The sequence below is a fragment of the Schistocerca nitens genome, chromosome 9 (genome assembly GCF_023898315.1).
Source record: "Schistocerca nitens isolate TAMUIC-IGC-003100 chromosome 9, iqSchNite1.1, whole genome shotgun sequence".
In the NCBI taxonomy this organism is placed as follows: domain Eukaryota; kingdom Metazoa; phylum Arthropoda; class Insecta; order Orthoptera; family Acrididae; genus Schistocerca; species Schistocerca nitens.
In genome coordinates this window covers 475,488,157-475,508,628 of record NC_064622.1, presented here as the reverse complement: position 1 = coordinate 475,508,628, position 20,472 = coordinate 475,488,157, and the positions used below count along the sequence as shown (strand labels likewise).

The following is a 20,472-nucleotide window of genomic DNA, read 5'->3' as shown; positions in this document are numbered from 1 at the left end:
GTTCATAGTGCTTGTCATGTGTAACTTGAATGAGTTTTAAGGTGTATAATTTTACTTATTGTCACATAAATTATCTTTCTTCAATTTTATAATCTGAAAGATTGTGAAAAGTTAGATGTGTGACAGTTAGACCTGTTAGTGTGGATGTAGTAATCTATGTGTTTATCTCATTTTTATGCTGAAAATTTTCTGTGTTGGTCTGTTCTTTCTGCATTATCTATTGTGACTTAGGCATCGCCAACAGCGTTGACCACTTTTGGAGGGGTTGACTAGCTGATGTAGACTGTATAGTGTAGGACATATTTTTATTACTCTAGGCAAAGGTCACATGCAAAGTGTTTCCAGTCATGGTGTGGCAAATGATTACATGTGTGTCCACAAGAAGCAAGGCATGATTAGCTCATGCTGAAGATAAAATTGGAGAATTCTGTAGTATGAACTAAGACACAGATGGGACGATGGATTACAGAGGTGACAACTATATAACTCTTCATATGGAAGAGCCACTTAGAAACAAGGCTGGTGTAGACACATCAAATAGTGAAATAGACAAAAGGGAAGATGAAGAGTAAGTAATTTCACAACTTGTAGATGCCCATATTATAATCAAGAATTATTCAGCAGGACATACTCAGAGGTCAGTTTGGCCACCCCAGCCTTGAGTTCTCAGGCATTAACGCAAAACAAATGCATATGGATGCAGAAATCACAGATGGACCCAGTCCTACAATTTTTAAGGCGGCCGGAATAGAGTAGATGAAAAGAAATGGAGCAGGAAAGGAAAGAAAGCAATCTGAGAGATAATTAAAGTTGATGACGTTAGTTTGTGGGGAGCTCAACATCTTGGTCATCAGAGCCCGTGAGAGAGAATTAAAGAAAGACATGTTCAAGACTGAAGACAAGATGATGATCATTACACAGGCATCAGCTAAGACAATACAAATAGCCACTGAAGCAAAGAACGATGCAAGAGTGGACAGGATCAAAATATAAGATACAAGGAAAGCGATGCTAGTAGCAAAGAAGGATGCAAAGCAAGCTAAAACTTCAATAATTCACACAAAGAAGGGGGCTGGGTTGTTTGGGGGAAGAGACTAAACAGCGTGGACATCAGGCTCATCGGATTAGGGAAGGACGTGGAAGGAAGTCGACCGTGCCCTTGCAAAGGAACCATCCCGGCATTTTCCTGGAGCGATTTAGGGAAATCACAGAAAACCTAAATCAAGATGGTCGAACACGGGATTGAACCGTCGTCCTCCCGAATTCGAGTCCAGTGTGCTAACCACTGCGCCACCTCGCTCGGTCACAGAGAAGGTTTTGCCAACTCTATGAGAAAAGGGCACGAAGTTAAAGAAGGAAAGAAAGAGGAAATGTCAAAAAACTCCAAGAGAATCGGTCAGTTGGAACAACCACATAAAGACCAGTCCAGATTGAAGGAGGATCACATGCACATTTGTGCTCAACAAACAGAGTTGATTAAAGACGAAAAGGAAATGCAGGATTGTGTTAAGCAAGTACAGGGTCTATGTGCTAAGAAAGCAAGAGGGGACTCGGATAGTATAAAACACACGGAGCGAGAAGAGCATAGAGACAGATCATATTCCAGAACAACGGAGCCTGTACATCCAGCAGAGCTACTTGCACAGGAGCCAGCTGCTGCGTTTTCACCACCAGCGAGCGATCTGGCAGTTATATGTGGCACCGCTGAGTCCATAACATAACACAACTGTATGTCACTCAAGTGTTACAACTCTCATAAGAGGCAGTCTGTTGCCGTTAAGGATTTATCGTAGTGTGAGTCGTATTCAATAACGTCTTTTTCTCATAAGGCAACGATGACAATGGGCGACTAAAAAAAAGGGAGTGGTACAATCACACGATATGCTTGACATGAGGTCATGCTGATGGGGACACAGTGTGTAACTAAACACAAACACACATGACTGAGTATCTGTATTTCAGAGTGTCACGATAGTATTACTAATATCGAATCCTGAGCTTCAGACAAACATATGATAATAGTTTGCTATAAACAGAAGAATCAGGCTGCCATTCCAGCATGATAATATCTAACAAGGAATCATGGAATATGACCTGAATGTCTGCTAACAGTGGAAGTCAATCTGAAAACAAACACGCGTATGTCATAAGAGGAAGGAATGTAAGCAGAAAGTTAATTAGCATTTTTAACTTTGGTATGTGTGTTTGTGTTCATGATATTGTTCACAGGTCTACATCTACATCTACATCCATACTCCGCAAGCGGCCGGCCGCGGTGGTCTAGCGGTTCTAGGCGCTCAGTCAGGAACCGCGCGACTGCTACGGTCGCAGGTTCGAATCCTGCCTCGGGCATGGATGTGTGTGATGTCCTTAGGTTAGTTAGGTTTAAGTAGTTCTAAGTTCTAGGGGACTTATGACCACAGATGTTGAGTCCCATAGTGCTCAGAGCCATTTGAACCATTTTGAACTCCGCAAGCCACCTGACGGTGTGTGGCGGAGGGTACCCTGAGTACCTCTATTGGTTCTACCTTCTATTCCAGTCCCGTATTGTTCGTGGAAGGAAGGATTGTCGGTATGCTTCTGTGTGGGCTCTAATCTCTCTGATTTTATCCTCCTCATGGTCTCTTCGCTTGATATACGTAGGAGGGAGCAATATACTGCTTGACTCTTCGGTGAAGGTATGTTCTCGAAACTTTAACAAAAGCCCCTACCGAGCTACTGAGCGTCTCTCCTGCAGAGTCTTCCACTGGAGTTTATCTATCTCCGTAACGCTTTCGCGATTACTATATGGTCCTGTAACGAAGCGCGCTGCTCTCCGTTGGATCTTCTCTATCTCTTCTATCAACCATATCTGGTACGGATCCCACACTGCTGAGCAGTATTCAAGCAGTGGGCGAACAAGCGTACTGTAACCTACTTCCTTTGTTTTCGGATTGCATTTCCTTAGGATTCTTCCAATGAATCTCAGTCTGGCATCTGCTTTACCGACGATTAACTTTATATGATCATTCCATTTTAAATCACTCCTAATGCGTACTCCCAGATAATTTATGGAATTAACTGCTTCCAGTAACCGCTTTATGATCGCTGATTCCCTGTTCTGCGTTCTGTTTCAAATAGTTCGGGTCTGTTTGTCACCAGAAGATCTAATATGTTATCGCCACGAGTCGGTTCTCTGTTTAACTGCTCAAGGTAGTTTTGAGATAAAGAACTTAAAAATGTCACTGGATTCTTTGTCCCTGCCACTCGTTATGAACGTTTGAGTCTCCCAGTCTATATCCGGCAAATTAAAATCTCCACCCAGAACTATAACATGGTGGGGAAATCTATTCGAAATATTTTCCAAATTATCCTTCAGTGGCTCAGCCACAGCAGCTGCTGAGCCAGGGGGCCTATAGAGACATCCAATTACCATGTCTGAGCCTGCTTTAACCGTGACCTTCACCCACATTATTTCACATTTCGGATCTCCGTCAATTTCCTTCGATACTATTGCACTTCTTATCGCTATAAACACGCCTCCCCCTTCACTGTGCCGGCCGCGGTGGTCTCGCGGTTCTAGGCACGCAGTCCGGAACCGTGGGACTGCTACGGTCGCAGGTTCGAATCCTGCCTCGGGCATGGATGTGTGTGATGTCCTTAGGTTACTTAGGTTTAAGTAGTTCTAAGTTCTAGGGGACTGATAACCACAGCAGTTGAGTCCCATAGTGCTCAGAGCCATTTGAACCCTTCACTGTCCAGCCTGTCTATGCGGTATACATTCCAATCTGAGTTTAGGATTTCATTACTGTTTACGTCTGGTTTCAGCCAACTTTCTGTCCCTAGTACTATATGGGCGTTGTGACCGTTTATTAATGAGAGCAGTTCTGGGACCTTTCTGTAGACGCTCCTGCAGTTTACTATTAGCACATTAATATTGTTATTCCCTGTTGCATTTTGCCTACTCCTACTTTGCCGCGTCTCAGGAGGCGTCTTGTCGGGCCTAGGGAGGGAATTTTCTAACCTAAAAAACCCGCATGTGCACTCCACACGTACTCCGTTACCCTTGTAGCCGCTTCCGGCGTGTAGTGCACGCTTGACCTATTCAGGAGGACCCTACATTTCTCCACCCGATAGCGGAGGTCGAGAAATTTGCACCCCAGATCTCCGCAGAATCGTCTGAGCCTCTGGTTTAAGCCTTCCACTCGGCTCCAAACCAGAGGACCGCGATCGGTTCTGGGAACGATACTACAAACAGTTAGCTCTGATTCCACCCCGCGAGCGAGGCTTTCCGCCTTCACCAATTCCGCCAACCGCCTGTATGAACTGAGGATGACCTCTGAACCCAGACGGCAAGAGTCATTGGTGCCGACATGAGCAACAATTTGCAGTCGGGTGCACCCAGTGCTCTCTATCGCCGCCGGTAGGGCCTCCTCCACATCTCGGATGAGACCCCCCGGCAAGCAGACAGAGTGAACACTGGCCTTCTTCCCCGACCTTTCCGCTATTTCCCTAAGGGGCTCCATCACCCGCCTAACTAATAAACCCCTCCCCCCGTGTGTCTGCTCGGACCTTGCTGAAGGAGCGGCCACATGTCCACTCACAGGCAGAGCGGGCGATGCCACACGGCCAGCCTCCACATTGACCCTCCGCCTCGTGCGCCGCGAACGCCCCTGAACACGCCACTCCCCTTGGGGAGAGGGTGGCCCAACCGCGCCCGGTACCCGCGAAGATGTCTCGACAGCAGGGACAATGGGTGAAGCATGTAACACCTGGGGTGTACCATGCGACGCACCAGACTCCCCACTGCCGCTACACTCCGAGGCAGCAGCCTGAAGACGGCTGACCGCGGCCATCAACACGTTCAGCTATTCGCGAACAGTGGCCAGCTCCTCCTGCGTCCGTACACAGCAGTCACACATCCTATCCATCCTAAGAAATCAATTTACTGTAGAGAGTTAATCAACTTTTAACTAGACTGCTAATTCACTAAAGGCGGCTGATTGTTGACTAAACTGTGGTTGTTAGTCACTCCTTGTAGAAAACAATGAAAATAGCAACCTGTCTCTGGACTGTATTGAAACCAAACACTAGCACTACTGCCACTATGGTTGACTAAAGGGACTCTCTCTGACTGTATTCAAAACAAACACGAAATCTATGGAACACTATTACTAGCACTCGACAATTAAAGCTTCATAAAAGCAAAAACACACGGAAGAAGAAGTGACAAGTAAGAAAAATACAGTGACTACTTACACTCCTGGAAATGGAAAAAAGAACACATTGACACCGGTGTGTCAGACCCACCATACTTGCTCCGGACACTGCGAGAGGGCTGTACAAGCAATGATCACACGCACGGCACAGCGGACACACCAGGAACCGCGGTGTTGGCCGTCGAATGGCGCTAGCTGCGCAGCATTTGTGCACCGCCGCCGTCAGTGTCAGCCAGTTTGCCGTGGCATACGGAGCTCCATCGCAGTCTTTAACACTGGTAGCATGCCGCGACAGCGTGGACGTGAACCGTATGTGCAGTTGACGGACTTTGAGCGAGGGCGTATAGTGGGCATGCGGGAGGCCGGGTGGACGTACCGCCGAATTGCTCAACACGTGGGGCGTGAGGTCTCCACAGTACATCGATGTTGTCGCCAGTGGTCGGCGGAAGGTGCACGTGCCCGTCGACCTGGGACCGGACCGCAGCGACGCACGGATGCACGCCAAGACCGTAGGATCCTACGCAGTGCCGTAGGGGACCGCACCGCCACTTCCCAGCAAATTAGGGACACTGTTGCTCCTGGGGTATCGGCGAGGACCATTCGCAACCGTCTCCATGAAGCTGGGCTACGGTCCCGCACACCGTTAGGCCGTCTTCCGCTCACGCCCCAACATCGTGCAGCCCGCCTCCAGTGGTGTCGCGACAGGCGTGAATGGAGGGACGAATGGAGACGTGTCGTCTTCAGCGATGAGAGTCGCTTCTGCCTTGGTGCCAATGATGGTCGTATGCGTGTTTGGCGCCGTGCAGGTGAGCGCCACAATCAGGACTGCATACGACCGAGGCACACAGGGCCAACACCCGGCATCATGGTGTGGGGAGCGATCTCCTACACTGGCCGTACACCACTGGTGATCGTCGAGGGGACACTGAATAGTGCACGGTACATCCAAACCGTCATCGAACCCATCGTTCTACCATTCCTAGACCGGCAAGGGAACTTGCTGTTCCAACAGGACAATGCACGTACGCATGTATCCCGTGCCACCCAACGTGCTCTAGAAGGTGTAAGTCAACTACCCTGGCCAGCAAGATCTCCGGATCTGTCCCCCATTGAGCATGTTTGGGACTGGATGAAGCGTCGTCTCACGCGGTCTGCACGTCCAGCACGAACGCTGGTCCAACTGAGGCGCCAGGTGGAAATGGCATGGCAAGCCGTTCCACAGGACTACATCCAGCATCTCTACGATCGTCTCCATGGGAGAATAGCAGCCTGCATTGCTGCGAAAGGTGGATATACACTGTACTAGTGCCGACATTGTGCATGCTCTGTTGCCTGTGTCTATGTGCCTGTGGTTCTGTCAGTGTGATCATGTGATGTATCTGACCCCAGGAATGTGTCAATAAAGTTTCCCCTTCCTGGGACAATGAATTCACGGTGTTCTTATTTCAATTTCCAGGAGTGCAAATTAAGGTAGCTCGCTGCACAGCAGACGTGAAGCAGACGGCAATTACGACACTCATGGAGTCAACAGCCGATGGCAGAGATTCATCGTAGTTTTGTTTTATATAATCGTAGTCTACATTCTTTAGTGGCTGCATGTTTAAGTAGAAAGTAAAATAAAGCAGTTTTCTTGTACTGCCAAATGAGAAATACAGGGGCAAAGTACCTAGATCATGAGTACCTACGTATGACAAGGTACTGTCATCAGTTACATGTATCACAAATATGCCAGACCAATGGACCTCTGTTTATTCATTAGAAAGTAGTCAATAAGTAATTTGATCTATGTATATGCTTAGTATGAATTGTTAGGCAATTCTATTTCTGTTTTTATATTAATTGTTAATTATTATTTAATCGATGTAATATGTATGAAATGAGTGTAAGTCAATCGCTTACGGGGCTTATACGACGACTGTGCAGACTTGCTCTCACCGTAACAGACACGGGCTATGAGACTCCCTCACAGTCTGTTGTGGACGGAGACTCGGCAACCAAGGCCACAGTTCAGCAGGTGGCCGGGCATGGCCCACATTCCAGACAGCCAACAGCAGCCTTGCGCGAAGTGGGGCCTTGCACTGACACATGGGCTGACTACGAGGGCAGCCCTTCAATGGGGAGTCTTCCCTGACAGTGGACGTCCCAAGAAGCCAACTCAAGGTGGCAGCAGATGGAGAGGACAGCAGGGTGCTTGAAGGGGTGCAGACAGAACTGTGCACCACAGGACTTCTCAATAATCAGAGGACTACTGGTGCGCTTCGCAGGTCTCGCCTAGTATTTTTCACAGGATCAAATGGCTCTGAGCACTATGGGACTCAACTGCTGAGGTCATTAGTCCCCTAGAACTTAGAACTAGTTAAACCTAACTAACCTAAGGACATCACAAACATCCATGCCCGAGGCAGGATTCGAACCTGCGACCGTAGCGGTCTTGCGGTTCCAGACTGCAGCGCCTAGAACCGCACGGCCACTTCGGCCGGCTTTTTCACAGGATCAACTACAGTGTTATACTCACTGTAGTAAAATCGAATAACTTATTCACCCCTTCTTGCAGCTTGAGTCTTGGAGACGCAATTGCCATGGCCAGACTGAGGCAAAATGCAATGTGGTGCTAGGGATCCAGCCATAAAGAAGGTACTGATGGGATTCCTATTCGGTTTTACAGAGAGTACTCTACTGCATTGACTCCTTACTTAGCTTGCATTTATCGTGAATCTCTTGCCCAACGTAAAGCCCGAGCGACAGGAAAAAAGCGCAGGTGACCCCTGTATATAAGAAGGGTAGAAGTCGGAGCCTCAAAATTACAGACCTATATCGTTAATATCGGTTTGTTCAGGATCCTCAAACATATTCTCAGTTCGAATATAATGAATTTCCTTGAGACAGAGAAGTTGCTGTCCATGCATCAGCACGGCTTTAGAAAGCATCGCTCCTGCGAAACGCAACTCCACCTTTTTTCACATGATATCTTGCGAACCATGGATGAAGGGTATCAGACGGATGCCATATTCCTTGACTTCCGGAAAGCGTTTGACTCGGTGCCCCACTGCACACTCCTAACTAAGGTACGAGCATATGGGATTGGTTCCCAAGTATGTGAGTGGCTCGAAGATTTCTTAAGTAATAGAACCCAGTACGTTTTCCTCGATGGTGAGTGACAACGAAGGTGAGGGTATCATCTGGAGTGCCCCGCGGAAGTGTGGTAGGTCCGCTGTTTTCTATCTACATAAATGATCTTTTGGATAGGGTGGATAGCAATGTGCGGCTGTTTGCTGATGATGCTGTGGTGTACGGCAAGGTGTCGTAGTTGAGTGACTGTAGGAGGATACAAGATGACTTGGACAGGATTTGTGATTGGTGTAAAGAATGGCAGCTAACTCTAAATATAGATAAATGTAAATTACTGCAGATGAATAGGAAAAAGAATCCCGTAATGTTTGAATACTCCATTAGTAGTGTAGCGCTTGACACAGTCACGTCGATTAAATATTTGGGCGTAACATTGCAGAGCGATATGAAGTGGGACAAGCATGTAATGGCAGTTGTGGGGAAGGCGGATAGTCGTCTTCGGTTCATTGGTAGAATTTTGGGAAGATGTGGTTCATCTGTAAAGGAGACCGCTTATAAAACACTAATACGATCTATTCTAGAGTACTGCTCGAGCGTTTGGGATCCCTATCAGGTCGGATTGAGGGAGGACATAGAAGCAATTCAGAGGCGGGCTGCTAGATTTGTTACTGGTAGGTTTGATCATCACGCGAGTGTTACGGAAATGCTTCAGGAACTCGGGTGGGAGTCTCTGGAGGAAAGGAGGCGTTCTTTTCGTGCATCGCTACTGAGGAAATTTAGAGAACCAGCATTTGAGGCTGACTGCAGTACTGTTTTACTGCCGCCAACTTATATTTCGCGGAAAGACCACGAATATAAGATAAGAGAGGTTAGGGCTCGTACAGAGGCATATAGGCAGTCATTTTTCCCTCGTTCTGTTTGGGAATGTAAGAGGGAGAGAAGATGCTAGTTGTGGTACGAGGTACCCTCCACCACGCACCGTATGCGGAGTATGTATGTAGATGTAGATCTGTATATCACCATGGTAGGACTGTTACTTCCTGTCGACCATGAAAGAAGGATCGATCAGGACCCGCCAATGATGTGCTTTTACTTAGAAAGCAACAACACGCCAGTTGTGCTTCTGTATCATCGGATCTGCATACACTTCAACCATCACGCACTTAGATGGCAACAACACACTATCTGTGTCCCTCTGTCACCATTTCTGGATACGCTTTGCCCGCCATAAATACCTGACTACGTATCCTGTGCACTTGTCACACACCATAGGGCTCAGAGGAACAACTGCACCTTTCCCAGTGCACTGCAAGATAACCAAGAGGTGAAACTACAAGGTGGTCACCGCCACATTCACACATGTTGAACAATTCACCTGTCCTGTATCTACAGCTCAACTTTGTTCATTCAGTTCAGTGAGAAAGTCTCCCAAAATGAAGTGAGAACGCATCGTTCATGAGATCGTGTGACGTGCGATTCATAATGAACTTGACCATTATGTTTTTCTTTTCTTTACGGAGTCCAGACCTCATCAAACCCATCATCCAGACAAACATGTGGTTCCCGCAGAGGGGCAGCAGCCTTTTCAATAGTTACAGGGCAACAATCTGGCTAATTGTCTGATCTGGCCTTGTAACGTCAACCAAAATGGCGTTGCTGTGCTAGTACCGTGAACAGTTGAAAGCGAGGAGAAACTACAGCTGTAGTTTTTCCTGAAGGAATGCGTCTCTACTGTATGGTTAAATGATGATGGTGCCCCTTGGGTACAGACAGTATTATGGAGGTAAATTAGTCCCCCTTTGGAGCTCCAGGTGGGAACTACTCAGGAAGATGTCATTATCAGGACAAACAAAACTGCCATTCTATGGATTGGCGTGTGGAATGTTAGATCCCGTAATTGGGCAGGTAGGTTACAAAATTTAAAAAGGAAAATGGATAGGTTGGACTTAGATATAGTGGGAACTGCTGAAGTTTGGTGGCAGACGGAACAGGACATCATGAATACAGGGGTATAAATACAGAATCAAATAGGGATAATGCAAGAGTGGCCGCAAGTTTGTTAGCTTCCTTCCACCCTCGATGTTGCCCGTCCCTGCCACGTGGAGGCGGACCAGTTTCTGCGTTGTTCACCTTTTCCTTTTATTGTTGGGTGATATCACATTTTTGTGTACATGCTTTAACAGTTTGGATACAATTTGGAACGCAATTACGATTTGTTTTACGAAAAATGCTTTAAAATAATGAATGAAAGAAAATCATGCAGGGAAATCTTAATCTAACTTATCTACTATTCTTAACCTAATGGGAGTTTAAAATGTGAGTTTAATTTGTGGATTTGTGAGTTCGGTGGAGAAGTTTTGGAGGTGTTCGGGAAAAGGGTCTGACTATCCGCGTCTAGCCAACAGGGGATGGAGGGCTCGGAATGTACTTCGAGCCATCCATTCCCAGCCCGCATCGCACATCTAAAGCGTTATTCATAATTGACTGTGTTGGGTTGGTGCTTAGCTAGGCAAGATTCTTGGTGTTGAGAGTCGTCATTGAGTTTGAGTGAGTGACGTATTGTTGCTGTTTTCCGAATTTGTGTTTTCCTCAACATCTGTATCATTCTCCTGATCAGAGCTGGTAATCTCCCACGGTTCCATTTCCCGTGTGTTTTGTGTCTCTGGTCACAATCTGTGGTACGGTCTTGATTGGTTAAAGGTTTTTGTGCTGTACCTGGGATACTTCGTTTGTCACCCGGTTAATCTCCTCCCATTCCTGATAGCTGTAATTATGTCATCCTGCGTTTGTATTTGTAGTTGTGTAGGTGTTATGTCTTCGATATGTAATGGGCAGTGAAATACTATGTGTGCTGATGATTCATTGACGCCCCATGTGCAGGCATCACTTTGAGTGAGTCCCATGCGGTAGAGGTGCATGGGGTATGGGCCATGACCCGAGAGAAAGTGAACCATGCCCCTACTTGGGTTTATATGATCCATCTGCAGACGTTCCCTGATGTTTGGGAAAAAATTGGTAGACTCTACGGCCCTTGTCGTCCGTGTCCCATTCCCTCTGCCATGTGTCCACCCTCCACTCGATAAGTTGGCGTCTATCATTAAGGTTGTGCCCTGTGATCTGTGTCACCTTGTCGTGCCTTCCTTTCTTTATCCAGTACATGGTTGCCCTCAGTCTGATTGTTGGGTCAATGGGGGAGATTCCAAGGATCACACATAGCGCTGCCAATGATGTGGTACCGAAGGCCCCAGATAACCTACCAGCGCACTTCTTTGCCCCCTCCTAACCGTGTTCCTATAAGTTACTAAGTGCAGCCTGTGAGCCCATGTACTGGCCGTGAAGCAGACCACGGACTCAAAGAGTGCACAGTGATAGGTCCTGAGTGTTGACAATGGTAGTCTGTACTGTGCGGCGTTTAGTCTGGCGAGTTTATGCATTATTTTGGTTGCTTTGTCGGTCGTAACTTTCATGTGCTCGTTGAACGTCAGTCTTTCATCTACGTGTACCCATAGGTATCGTGTTGTGTGTTGTCTGTGTACGTTGTTATTGTTTATTTTAATTATTGGATGTCTTGCTAGCGAACCTTTCATTAGTATGTAGACTGTTTTGTGCAGAGCCATTTGTAGTTCATTGTTGTTGCACCATGTGCTGATATCCTTAAGTAAGTGTGATGACTTGTATTCTAACTGTGCTCCTGAATCTACCGTATCACCAAAAGAGGAGGACAGAAGGATAGAGCGGGCTGTGGTGGGGACCCACCTGGTCGTCGTGCAGCAGCAGCGCGGGGAACTCCCAGGCGAGCGGCCCCGCGGTGGCGGCTTTCTGCCGGCCGCAGGGCAGCGACGCGGCGTCCGGGGCGGCCTGCAGCTGCAGCTGCAGCTGCTGCGGCTCCGAGCCGGGGCTCTGCAGCGACGTGAAGCTCGTCTCAAGGCACAGCCGGTGCGGCGGCGTCGACGCCTTGGGCGAGCCGGGCGAGGTCGCGGGGGCGGCGGCGGCGGGGGCGGAGGCGGCGGGGGCGGCGGCCAGCAGCGGCTGCAGGTGCTCGGCCGGCGTCGACGACGCGCACGCCGACGCCCGCCGCGGCTTGGCCGGCCCCACCGTCGTTATAACCTGCCGTAGACGCACACACGCCATGTGGACAGCACCGCCTACAATCAACTACGAGGGCATTTCGAAAAGTAAAGATGCAATGGCTCACAGTCCTTAAGTAGAACATTTATTTAGAAAACGTCAGTTACATTCTAGTAACTGGGGTATTTGTTATTTTTCGACATAATCACCCCCATTACCCAAACATTTGTTAAGTCGGTGCACAAGCTTTTGTATTTGTGGTGTGCGTACTGTAAGACCTTCGGTACACACACCATCAGATTATTTGACTTGTTGCTCTAACGAAGTAGGCGAGTGTCAGCAATATGTCTCGTGGTCTTATCGTGGCGTGTTTATCTTCTGCCATTAGGTCAGACGATAGAAATGCCACTTGCATGCTTAGAGTAGCAAACTGACGGTGACCAACTTTAAACAGAACTTGATTAATTTTCACACACATTTATTAAAATAATAAAAAGCATAGACATTACGTAACTTGATTCTGGATGCTGTTTACAATTGACAATCTGAAGTTCCTTTGGTCTTGGTACGTTAATCTTATTCTCACATATCTCTGATACTTGACAAAGTGTCTATTCATTTATCTTCATGGCTATGTACAGGAATATGGTAATCTTATTAGGCGCAGACTGAAACTTGACTATAGACTGGTACAAACAAATGCAGACTGGTACAGACTAATGCAAACTAACTAATCGGAGGTCTGTACACTCGTTATAATACCTCGAGTGTTCAGGTATCACTTCGCGAGTGTGATCCGCGAGGAGAAAAGGTTCTATGTTAGCAGAAATCTCATTGGCTGCGTTACATATTAATACGCGGATCGGCGGAAGCAGAATTTGGTCCGTCTCTAAGGCAGCGCCATCTCGTAGAGCGGAGACGGACGAGCGCTGCGCCTGCGCTGTTGTGCTTAGCGGGGCGCGCTCTAGTGGGAAAGTTGTGTACGCGCTGACTACGCGGAACTATGTACACAACAGTATTCCACAGTCATAGAAGGTTGCCACCTGTTGTCGGAACCACATTTCAACTTCAACTTTGATCTCTTCATCGTCGTGGAATGATTTTCCACCGTTTCAGGTAACGGAAGACATGGAAGTCGGTGGGCGCAAGGTCCGGGCTGTATGGCGGATGGTCCAATACGTCCCATTTGAATTGTTTGAGTAGTGCTTTGGTTACGAGCGCTGTGTGAGGCCGAGCGTTGTCGTGGAGCAAGCGGACTCCACTTGTCAGCATTCCCCTGCGTTTGTATTGAAATGTCCTTCGAAGACGTTTCAAAGTCTGGCAATGTGCAGCAGCATTAATTATCGTTCCAGGGGGCATAAATTCCAACAGAAGAATGCCTTGTCTGTCCCAAAAAACAGACGCCATGATTTTCTTCGCTGAAATAGACGTTTTGCATTTCTTGGCTTTTGGTGAATTCGAGTGGCGCCATTGCATTGATTGTTTTTAGGATTCATGTGTATGCTGATAAACCCACGTCTCGCCACCTGTCACAATGTGATCAAGGAACTCATCACCTGCTTCAGCATAGCATGTGAGGAAGTCGAGTGCAAAGCCCATCCTTTTCTTTTTGTGTTCTTCCATTAACAGTTTTGGTACCGAGCGCGCACACAATTTCCTGTACTCTAACTTAACAGTCCCAACGTCATAAAGAGTTGTCATTGACACGTCCGGTATGATCTGATGCAATTCTTTCAATGTGAGACGTCTACTCGCACGAATTGCTTCCTCCGTTCTCCGAAGAAGGGCATCGGAGATCACAGATGGCCGACCTGTTCTTTGTTCGTCATGAACATCGGTCCTACCTTCAGAGAAATGACGACACCATTGAGTTACATTTTGTCGATTCATAACGTTCCCATAAACAGAAACAATTTCTTTGTGAATATCCGCTGGTCGCTGACCTTTTGCATGAAGAAAACGTATGACGGAGCGCACTTCGCATTTGGCGGGATTCTGAATCGGCGCAGCCATTTTAAACACGACCTACTCCAACCGAAAGCAACGTTCAACTGCTGAACGACCAGTGTTGCCAACCTGCTCGCCAAAACTCTTCTGTTCCTCTGGCATACGGTGTATCTTTACTTTCCGAAATACCCTCGTAAATCACAGGGTTATTCACAAGCACGTCCAGAGGACTGCAAGAAAACTAGAAGGTGTATAGAAAAATGACGCACGTCAGTGAATGCAATATCTCTCCAAGTAATAGGCGGCATAGCCTAACTCGAGAGACAGGCATATCACAACCAGTAAGCAAACTGTACACTCCGTATTATCACATTATTTGCACCTACAGATAGGCATCCCAATCAACAAATTTCTGAAGTAGCTTGCTGCACTTGTGCCTTTCTGAGCAGCAGCAGCAGTACTAGTGAATCCAATGACCTGCATGCACATATTGACATCTGTCACTTCACGAATGGTGTCTGTAGTGTCATCCCGCAGGCATTGCAGAGTTGATAACGGGACTGCAAGGTACCGTTAGACGCAGGCGGACCCAATGGTGCGCGCCCGCTGAGCCACGCCTGCAGCAGCTCTGTACTACGAGTGCCCTCGGCCGCTCCGATATAACATTGGCGGCGACAGCCACACACCCCACTTTTACTTCCAGACTATTGCTACGCACCATCGTTTGTGCTTAGTAGAGCGAGTCTCATCCTAGTTGGTATTGTATGAGCTGGACTCTGTTTCTTGTTGCATTATTTGTAATGTGTCTTTGTAAACTTGGAGAAATACAAATTAAGTAAATCTTCTGTTTACTGTGTTAACTTGTTCGCTAATCATTTCTGTTCCAGCTTTCCTGTGATGACATCTGCTGTGCCACTCTGTAGCCCGTGTCTCCTTATCGATGTGTATGAAGTCGTACGCAATAGTGCCAATACTTAGAACCTGTAATGTGAGCTGTAAACTTCGAGAGTTGCTCTAACCACTCTTTAAAAAAAAAAAAAAAAAAAAAAAAAAAAAAAAAAAAAAAAAAACTAAATTTCCGCCCGAACAGGCCATGAAGGCCCAACGGTACCGACCAGCCGCCGTGTCATCCTCAGCCTACACGTGTCACTGGATGCGGATATGGATGGGCATATAGTCAGCACACCACGTTCCCAGCCGTATGTCAGTTTAGTTTAAGAGACAAGAGCCGCTACTTCTCACTCAAGTAGTTCCTCAGTTTACCTCACAAGGGCTGAGTGCAGCCCGCTTGCCAAGAGCACTCGGCACACCAGATGTCACCCATCCAAGTCTCTATCCATTGACATGTTTCTATTTTCTGTATACCTTGTTATTTCTGTTGGGTTTCTTCTGAAGCCACAGGGGTATAAATCTCCCCAAAGGGCTGATACACATTTTGAGAGTCAGTGGCGCAGATCACGTGTATTTTTGCAGAATTAACAAGATTAGCACACAAACATGCTCCTGTGAATTGGTAGGTACACCTGAAAACATAAAGTTGTTCGTATAGGGTGTAAATACACACACCAAAAAAAGTTTTGCATCACCCCAGTTCCCAGAACTCCTGAAGATAGACGTTGACTGTGGATACTGCATCATAGACACAGTACCTTTGACTGTTCAGAGATGACACTAAACCCGCCCAAAGACATAATCAACCATGCGTGAGCAGTGCCTATTAGACAGAAGGGGTCCGACAGCCGATCAGTTCCAATCATTCCACCAGTAACGAGGTACACGGCTCGTGTTGTCAGTAGTTCAACCATACCTAAACGGTCAATACCGCGCTTCGATCGCGTCCGCATTGCTGCACTGTGCCAGGAAAGGCTCTCAACAAGGGAAGTGTACAGGCGTCTCGTAGTGAACCAAAGCGATGTTGTGCGGACATGGAGGACATACAGACAGACACGCACTGTCGATGACATGCCTCACTCAGACCGCCCAAGAGTTACTATTGCAGCAGATGACCCGCTACCTACGGATTATGGCTCAGAGGAACTCTGACAGCAACACCACCATGTTGAATAATGCTTTTCGTGCAGCCACAGGACGTCGTGTTACGACTCAAACTGTGCGCAATAGGCTGCATGATTCGCAAATTTGCTCCCGCTGCTCATGGCGAGGTCCATCTTTGCAACCACAACACCATGCAGCGCGGTACAGATGGGCCCAACAACATGCCGAATGGACTGCTCAGGATTGGCATCACGTTCTCTTCACCGATGAGTGTCGCATATTCCTTCAACCAGACAATCGGAGGAGACGTGTTTGGAGGCAACCCGGTCAGGCAGAGCGCCTTAGACACACTGTCCAGCGAAAGCAGCAAGGTGGAGGTTCCCTGCTGCTTTGGGGTGGCATTATGTGGGGCCGACGTACGCCGCTGGTGGTCATGGAAGGCGCCGTACGATTGTGCGATACGTGAATGCCATCCTACGATCTATAGTGCAACCATATCGGCAGCATATTGGCGAGGCATTCCTGTTCGTGGACGACAATTCGCGCCCATATTGTGCACATCTTGTGAATGGCTTTCTTCAGGATAACGACATCGCCCGAATAGAGCGGCCAGCATGTACTTCAGACATGGACCCTATCGAACATGCCTGGGATTGATTGAAAAGAGCTGTTTCTGGACGACGTGACCCACCAACTACTCTGAGGGATCTACGCCGAAACGCCGTTGATGAGTGGGACAATCTGGGCCAACAGTGCCTTGATGAACTTGTGGATAGTATGCCACGACGAATATAGGCATGCACCAATGCAAGAGGACGTGCTACTGGGTATCAGAGGAACCGGTGTGTACAGCAATCTGGGCCACCAGCTCTGAAGGTCTTGCTGTAAACATGCAAAGTGTGGTTTTCATGAGGAATAAAAAGTGCAGAAATGATGTTTATGTTGATCTCTATTCCAATTTTCTGTACAGGTTCCGGAACTCTCGCAACCGAGGTGATTCATAACTTTTTTTTCATGTGTGTAGTAGAAGTTGCCAAAAAATGCTGTTAGTAGAACACAACTAACTGCTTTATACGTCTAGTAACATGTTTGTCCATTTCTACGGCTGTCGCTGGAAAAAAATAAAACATTCATCTTGAGACAATGTTTCTGTAAAAGTAGACATTACCACTGTGCGTATTGACATCGCGGGCGTGAGTTGCAAACACGTTGGCCACAACGGCCAGGGTGGTTGAGTCGTCGTAATACGCCGATCGTCGGCAGTTGGCGACTTAGTTAAATGTTAGAACGGAAGGATCATTTACTACCACTGAACTATGCGGTATTCATTTAATATGTGGCGAGACAGAAGGTGTTGCGAGGACAGCTGTACGAATTTATCGAGAACGCTCCCCACAACGAAGACTTTCCGCACGATCGACATTCGTCGCTGTTCACCGAATGTTCCTATAATCATCACAGTTCTCTACTTTTACTCCATTACTTTGCGATTCATTCGTAACAAAGTACAGTGGTTACCTTTACCTTTAATTCTGTATGCGAAACATAGTGTCTGTTCTGATATACTTTAGTATCTTATTAATTGAGTCACGACAGAATAAAGTTTACGGGTACGTATTTAATTGGCATAGTTGAAAGACACTGGTTCTACTACCCCGCGCGGAAGGCAGAGGCCAACAACGCGAAGAACGTACAGGGTGTTTCAAAAATGACCGGTATATTTGAAACGGCAATAAAAACTAAACGAGCAGCGATAGAAATACACCGTTTGTTGCAATATGCTTGGGACAACAGTACATTTTCAGGCAGACAAACTTTCGAAATTACAGTAGTTACAATTTTCAACAACAGATGGCGCTGCGGTCTGGGAAACTCTATAGTACGATATTTTCCACATATCCACCATGCGTAGCAATAATATGGCGTAGTCTCTGAATGAAATTACCCGAAACCTTTGACAACGTGTCTGGCGGAATGGCTTCACATGCAGATGAGATGTACTGCTTCAGCTGTTCAATTGTTTCTGGATTCTGGCGGTACACCTGGTCTTTCAAGTGTCCCCACAGAAAGAAGTCACAGGGGTTCATGTCTGGCGAATAGGGAGGCCAATCCACGCCGCCTCCTGTATGTTTCGGATAGCCCAAAGCAATCACACGATCATCGAAATATTCATTCAGGAACTTAAAGACGTCGGTCGTGCGATGTGGCCGGGCACCATCTTGCATAAACCACGAGGTGTTCGCAGTGTCGTCTAAGGCAGTTTGTACCGCCACAAATTCACGAAGAATGTCCAGATAGCGTGATGCAGTAATCGTTTCGGATCTGAAAAATGGGCCAATGATTCCTTTGGAAGACATGGCGGCCCAGACCAGTACTTTTTGAGGATGCAGGGACGATGGGACTGCAACATGGGGCTTTTCGGTTCCCCATATGCGCCAGTTCTGTTTATTGACGAAGCCGTCCAGGTAAAAATAAGCTTCGTCAGTAAACCAAATGCTGCCCAAATGCATATCGCCGTCATCAATCATGTGCCCTACATCGTTAGCGAATGTCTCTCGTGCAGCAATGGTAGCGGCGCTGAGGGGTTGCCGCGTTTGAATTTTGTATGGATAGAGGTGTAAACTCTGGCGCATGAGACGATACGTGGACGTTGGCGTCATTTGGACCGCAGCTGCAACACGGCGAACGGAAACCTGAGGCCGCTGTTGGATCACCTGCTGCACTAGCTGCGCGTTGCCCTCTGTGGTTGCCGTACGCGGTCGCCCTACCTTTCCAGCACGTTCATCCGTCACTTTCCCCGTCCGTTGAAATTTTTCAAACAGATCCTTTATTGTATCGTTTTTCGGTCCTTTGGTTACATTAAACCTCCGTTGAAAACTTCGTCTTGTTGCAACAACACTGTGTTCTAGGCGGTGGAATTCCAACACCAGAAAAATCCTCTGTTCTAAGGAATAAACCATGTTGTCTACAGCACACTTGCACGTTGTGAACAGCACATGCTTACAGCAGAAAGACGACGTACAGAACGGCGCACCCACAGACTGCGTTGTCTTCTATATCTTTCACATCACGTGCAGCGCCATCTGTTGTTGAAAATTGTAACTGCTGTAATTTCGAAAGTTTGTCCGCCTGAAAATGTACTGTTGTCCCAAGCATATTGCAACAAACGGTGTATTTCTATCGCTGCTCGTTTAGTTTTTATTGCCGTTTCAAATATACCGGTCATTTTTTAAACACCCTGTATGTTGGAAGCTGAGGAACAAATTCTGGACCGCATTCACGAAGATCCTATTCAGAGTAGTAGAAGCATCGCCCGCCAAGAGGGTGCATCGCAGAGTTTCGTTCATAGCACTCTGAAAGAGGAGCGTCTGCAGTCTTACCACATTCAACGCGTACATGCGCTTGAAGAGCAAGATATCTCTCCGCGACGAGAATTCGCAGAGTGGTTTTTGTTACAAAATGCGCACAATGATTTTGTAAACAAAATACTCGTTACAGATGAAGCGTGTTTCACTCGCGGTGGAATAACCAGTTTCCGTAACAGGCACACGTGGAGTGTAGACAGTCCGCGCCAAGCAGTAGTAACACGTTTTCAGCGCCGCTTTTCCGTAAATGTATGGGGGGGTATAGTTAGTAATAACGTCATTAACGTTTTACCTGCACGATTGACTGGTTAGAATTACCGAACCTTTCTAAAGGAAACATTGCTACCAACTTTATTAGAAAAAAATTCCATTAGCCGTACGTCATAACATGTGGTTCCTCCAGGATGGTGCTCCCCCCCATATCAGTCACAGAGGACGAAGATTTTTGAATAGACGATTTCCAGGACGATGGACAGGACGTTTTGGTCCACGTCGACAGGCAGCACGCAGTCCTGATTTAAATGGTTCAAATGGCTCTAAGTACTATGGGACTTAACGTCTGAGGCCAACAGTCCCCTAGACTTAGAATTACTCAACCTAACTAACCTAAGGACATCACACACATCCATGCCCGAGGCAGGATTCGAACCTGCGACCGTAGCAGCAATGCGGTTCCGGACTGAAGCGCCTAGAACCGCTCGGCCACAGCGGCCAGCCCTGATTTAAAAACACTGGATTTTTACTTTTGGGATCATATGAATGAACATATTTATGTTCATCAAATAAATAATGTGGACGAACTCATGCAAAGGATTTTCGATGCTGCCAAT

At 47.2% G+C, this 20,472-nt stretch overlaps 1 protein-coding gene across 1 annotated transcript in view; it reads right to left on the bottom strand.

Annotated features, from left to right (window-relative positions):
• Nucleotides 1-12,351: 12,351 nt before the first annotated feature.
• The window catches only part of LOC126204362 (diacylglycerol lipase-alpha-like), a 392,827-nt gene continuing 384,706 nt past the window's right edge, over nucleotides 12,352-20,472 (bottom strand). Inside the window, exon 14 of the mRNA XM_049938737.1 lies at nucleotides 12,352-12,374. Within this exon, the coding sequence (XP_049794694.1) occupies nucleotides 12,368-12,374 (7 nt within the window). The 3' untranslated portion in view covers nucleotides 12,352-12,367. The remainder of the gene's footprint in view (nucleotides 12,375-20,472) is intronic.